General features: G+C 39.8%; 1 protein-coding gene across 1 annotated transcript; it reads right to left on the bottom strand.

The window, feature by feature from the left end:
- On the bottom strand, window positions 2,148-3,937 carry LOC110266048. The gene is made up of 2 exons (XM_021109788.1): window positions 2,553-3,937; window positions 2,148-2,232 (listed from the first exon to the last, which is right to left on the bottom strand). The coding sequence occupies exons 1-2, from the start codon at window positions 3,625-3,627 to the stop codon at window positions 2,198-2,200; spliced, it is 1,110 nt and encodes a 369-aa protein (XP_020965447.1). The 5' UTR covers window positions 3,628-3,937; the 3' UTR covers window positions 2,148-2,197.

The following is a 4,740-nucleotide window of genomic DNA, read 5'->3' as shown; positions in this document are numbered from 1 at the left end:
TAGCCTCCCAATTATACGCCTATAAGTAGAAGGATCGTGCAATGGGTCCCCATCAAAGGCACTCATCCTCAGATTTGTCTCCATAGGTAAGGAACTCGGCTTAGCATCAACAAAGTTGGTGTCTTCCAATATGCTCAAGGTGTACTTTCTTTGGCTAAGGACAATGCCTTCAGGTGATCTTGCAAGTTCCAGCCCCAGAAAGTACTTTAAATCACCTAAAACCTTGAGTTTAAACATAGATTCTAACAAGTGTTGTACCTTGCACATCATTTTCTTGGAGGAGCTTGCCAAGATGATGTCGTCCACGTATACAAGTAAGTAGACTATGCTGTCACTTGTGCCAAAAGTGAAAAGGGAGTAGTCTCTCTTGGATTGTTTGAAATTGTGGCTCAATAATGTTGAGGAGAATTTAAAGAACCATTGTCTGGATGCTTGCTTTAGGCCATAGATGGACTTATTCAATTTGCACACAAGATTCGACTCCTTGGTCTTGTATCCAAGAGGCAAATCCATATAGACTTCCTCAAAGAGGTCACCATTAAGGAACGCATTATTCACGTCCATTTGTAACAAAAACCAGTTATTGATGGCTGCTAGTGATAGAAGAACCCAAACAGTAGTTAATTTGGTCACTGGAGAAAAGGTATCTTTGTAATCTATCCCAGCTTGTTGCGTATATCCCTTTGTGACCAACCTCGCCTTGTATCTCTCCACTGATCCATCAGCCTTACACTTTACCTTGTATACCCATCTGCAGCCTATGGTGTGTTTTCCTTGTGGGAGAGGCGCCAAGGTCCATGTGTTAGTTTCTTCCATTGCTCGAAGCTCTTCATTCATGGCTTGTCGCCACTCTGGGTATTTCATAGCTTGGTGGTAGAAAGAGGGTTCAGGTATGGTGTTCACATTGGCTACAAAGTTCATGTATGGTTTGGTTAAATGTTTGGAATTGGTTATGGTGGCAACATTATGGCATTGGTAATCATGAAGATATTTTGGAGGGTTAGTTAGTCTAGTAGATCTTCTAAGGATAGGTTGAGATGGTTGAGGTTCAGGGATAACATCATGATTGTGATCAGGTGTTAAAGGTATTGTTGGGTGATGAGGGTTGAAAGAATTGGTCAAGGATTGCTGAACTGGTGCTGAGCCATGAAGAGAAGTGTCTTGGAGCACTGTAGGCATCACCACATCTGGGAAATTATCCACAAAAGGGGACTGATCAGCTGGCAACTCACTGAAGGGAAATACACTTTCATTGAATGTGACGTCTCTGGATATGAAGAACTTCTTTGCCTCTAAATCATATAACTTGTATCCTTTATACCCTGAAGGATATCCAACAAAAACTGCTTTTACAGCCCTTGGAGAGAATTTGTTCCTCTGAGATATTAACGTGGATGCATGAACCAGACATCCGAAAACCCGTAGTGCATGATAATTTGGTTGCTTGAGGAATAATTTCTCATATGGTGAAATGTGCTGCAGGGCTGGACTAGGCAACCTATTCACCAAAAAGGTAGCAGTCAGAATACATTCTCCCTAGAATTTGATGGGCACCTTGGACTGAAAAAAGAGGGCTCTTGCAACATTAAGTAAGTGTTGATGCTTTCTTTTTACAACTGAATTCTGCTCGGGTCTCTCTACACATGAAAATTGGTGAATTATGCCCTTCAACTGCAGAAAATCAGTGAGTAATAACTCCTTGGCATTGTCAGATCGAATCTGTTTTACTTTAACACTAAATTGAGTTTCCACCATGTTAACAAAATTCATAAGAATGTTAGTAGCATCGGATTTTTGTTTCAAAAGATAATTCCAAGTAAATCTTGAATGATCATCTACAATTGTGAGAAAATATCTCATATTATTGTATGTGGAAGTACCATAAGGGCCCCAAATGTCACAGTGAATCAATTCAAAGGCATTATTACAGAAATTATTTTGTGACTGGAAAGAAAGACGCTTAAGTTTTGCTAATGGACATAGGAGACAATTTGAATGATTGTGTTTGAGGGATTTTAATGACAAAACGGGACTCAATTTATTCAAAATCTTTTCAGATGTGTGGCCCAAACGAGCATGCCAAATATCACTACTAACAAAGGACACTTGATGACAAGAACCAGTAATGTGTGTGGAAGTAATGTGTGTGGAAGGTCCTATGGAAGGTGATTGCAGCACAAACAAATTATCTAACTCATCACCTTTGCCAATCACCTTCTTGGAGATCTTGTCCTGTATAATAAAAGAGAGGTCAGAGAAGGTAACCATGCAACAAGACAATTTTAGTAAAGAACTTACAGAAAGTAAATTCACCCGAAAAGAAGGAATAAAAATGACATTGTAGAGGGTTAGATGGGGGCTAAGAATGACACTGCCAGTGGCTAAGGCCTTAATTCTAGTTTGATCTGGTAGGGCTACAAAATGATTAAGTAATGGTTGCGGGTTGATAAGAGCAGAGAAGGAGTTGGTTATGTGTGTGGTTGCCCCTGAATCAATGATCCAGGAGTTGGACATTGCCTTTTGATTCATGTAACATGAAGAAAATATTTCACCTGCACAGATTTCAGGTTCTATGGCTTGCATTGCTTGCTGAGTCTGAAGCAACGCCATTAACTGATTGTATTGTGATGCTGTAAGTGAGAATCCGTTGCTTGGCTGAGAATCTTGATTTTCTTGGCTTGGCTCGAGCTTGTCGACATGATTCACCTGAGTGACTTGGCGAGTATTTCTGCTCTGTGAGTAGCCCGGTGGATAGCCATGCAATTTGTAGCACTTTTCTGCTGTGTGGCCGAGATAGCCACAGTGTGCACATTGAGGACGGTCTTTCTTGCCTTTCATCTTAGATCCAGAAGTTGCCATGAGTCTTGGAGCTTGCTTCACGGCAAAAGCCATGTGTTGAGGTGGTTGAGATGAAGTGAGTGCTTTCTGTTTCTCTTCTTGCAACACTAATGAGAAAACTTTTCCAATTGGAGGTAGGGGATCTGAGAGCAGAATTTGGCTCCTCACATTTGCCAAATTGTCATTCAATCCCATGAGAAATAGCATGACGTACTCTTGATCGAGATACGCTTGGATAACCTTCACTCCACCGCAAGAACAAGCAACAAGAGGCTTAAAGGTGTTGAGTTCTTCCCAAAGAATCTTCAATTTTGTGAAGTACTGTGAAACAGTGAGAGATCCTTGAGTTAGTGTCATCAGTGATTTCTTTAACTCAAAAATTCGAGGCGCGTTGCTTTGGGAGAACCTAGCTTCCAGATCTTGCCATAAAAGTGCAGCTGAGCCAGCGTAAATCACGCTTGCTGCGATATCTTTTGAAATCGAATTTAGCAACCAAGTAGTGACTATATCATTGGTGCATTGCCATGTTTCTACAAGCACTGGATCAAGAGCAGGGTCTGGTTTTGGGAGGGAGCCATCAATGAACCCGATTTTGCACTTTTCACTGAGTGCGAGACGCATCGATCGACACCAAGAAGCATAGTTATCTTCTTGAAGTGGTTGAGACACCAGTATGAGCCCTGGGTGATCACTTGAATGAAGTGTATAAGCGTCAGGAATTGACGAACGTAGCATCGAAGCCGGAGGAGCCGCCGCCTGTGACGGACCTTCATTTGGAAGGGTCGACATCGTTGCTCAGAAATTAGTCAAGAAGAAATCAAAGAATAGAAAGAATCGAAAGAATCGATTGAAGAAAAGGAGAAATCTAAGTGGTTATGATGTTCATGATGAATACGAGAGAGGATCGTGGCGAGAAAATTAGGAAATTTTCTCGGAAAGGGTTACCAAAGAGGGAAAAGGGGAAAAGCGTGAAATTTCTCATCTGATACCATATTACAATACAAAAGTGAAAAGGAATTGTATTGTGTATTGGTATTTGGTTTACAAGAGTATATATACACTGGAGTACGAAAGTAATACATAACAAATTACATTAGATATAATATGAGAAGAACTTATTTTTCTCTCTCAATCTCTTCTTATTCATCAAACCATCAATATCACAGCTTGAATAGTGTAGGACATGAAATTTTCTTCATGGTGCGGTAAACATAGAAAGCAATCAAGGTGTGAATCTCGTTGCCAATTTTGCTATTTTTTTTCTTTTTCTAATTTTCTTTCAATATTTCCTTTTCTCTTTTCTTATCACTTCTTTCGAACTCATCCAATAGAGTTTGATGAGAGGCTATTTTGCAAGATTCTTTCTTATTGAATATAGCTGTTCCGATTAACGAGTTGGAAGGAAGAAGATCTGGATCACCATTATTCTGTGATTTGTTGATTTCTCAACAATGGCCGACAACCAGAGCAGTACAGATGGACGTAAACGCACTAGCCAATCTCCTCCATCAACTCACTACTCTTCCGGACGTAAACGCACTAGCCAATTTCCTCCATCAACTCACTACTCTTCAGTCTCAGATTTCAAAGAACAACACAAGTCCGATTCAAGATCAATTAAGCCCTTATTTTATCCATCCGGGAGAAAATCCAGGTACACCGATTATTTCAATCGTGTTAACACCTAACAATTATGGTATTTGAAATCATGCTATGATTAGAGCACTGAGTTCAAAAAAAAAAAATTGAAATTTATTGATGGAACCATAAGAAAACTTGAGAATAATAATATTGAATCTGAGGCATGGAAAAGATGTAACAATTTGATTGTTTCTTGGATCAATCTTTCATTAAGTCCTAGAATTCGTGATAGTATTATGTGGAATAATGTTGCTGTTGATT

The sequence above is a fragment of the Arachis ipaensis genome, chromosome B08, assembly GCF_000816755.2.
Source record: "Arachis ipaensis cultivar K30076 chromosome B08, Araip1.1, whole genome shotgun sequence".
NCBI classification, from domain to species: Eukaryota; Viridiplantae; Streptophyta; class Magnoliopsida; order Fabales; family Fabaceae; genus Arachis; species Arachis ipaensis.
The sequence above is the reverse complement of the archived record's forward strand: the minus strand, read 5'-3'. Positions and strand labels throughout refer to the sequence as shown.

Excerpts from the sequence above, each read along its gene's own strand:
- LOC110266048 (XM_021109788.1), bottom strand. The coding sequence starts at position 3,627 with ATGTCGACCCTTCCAAATGAAGGTCCGTCACAGGCGGCGGCTCCTCCG. Across the intron at positions 2,233-2,552 it reads AGAACCTGAAATCTGTGCAG|GACAAGATCTCCAAGAAGGT; the intron begins GTGAAATATTTT and ends TTTATTATACAG.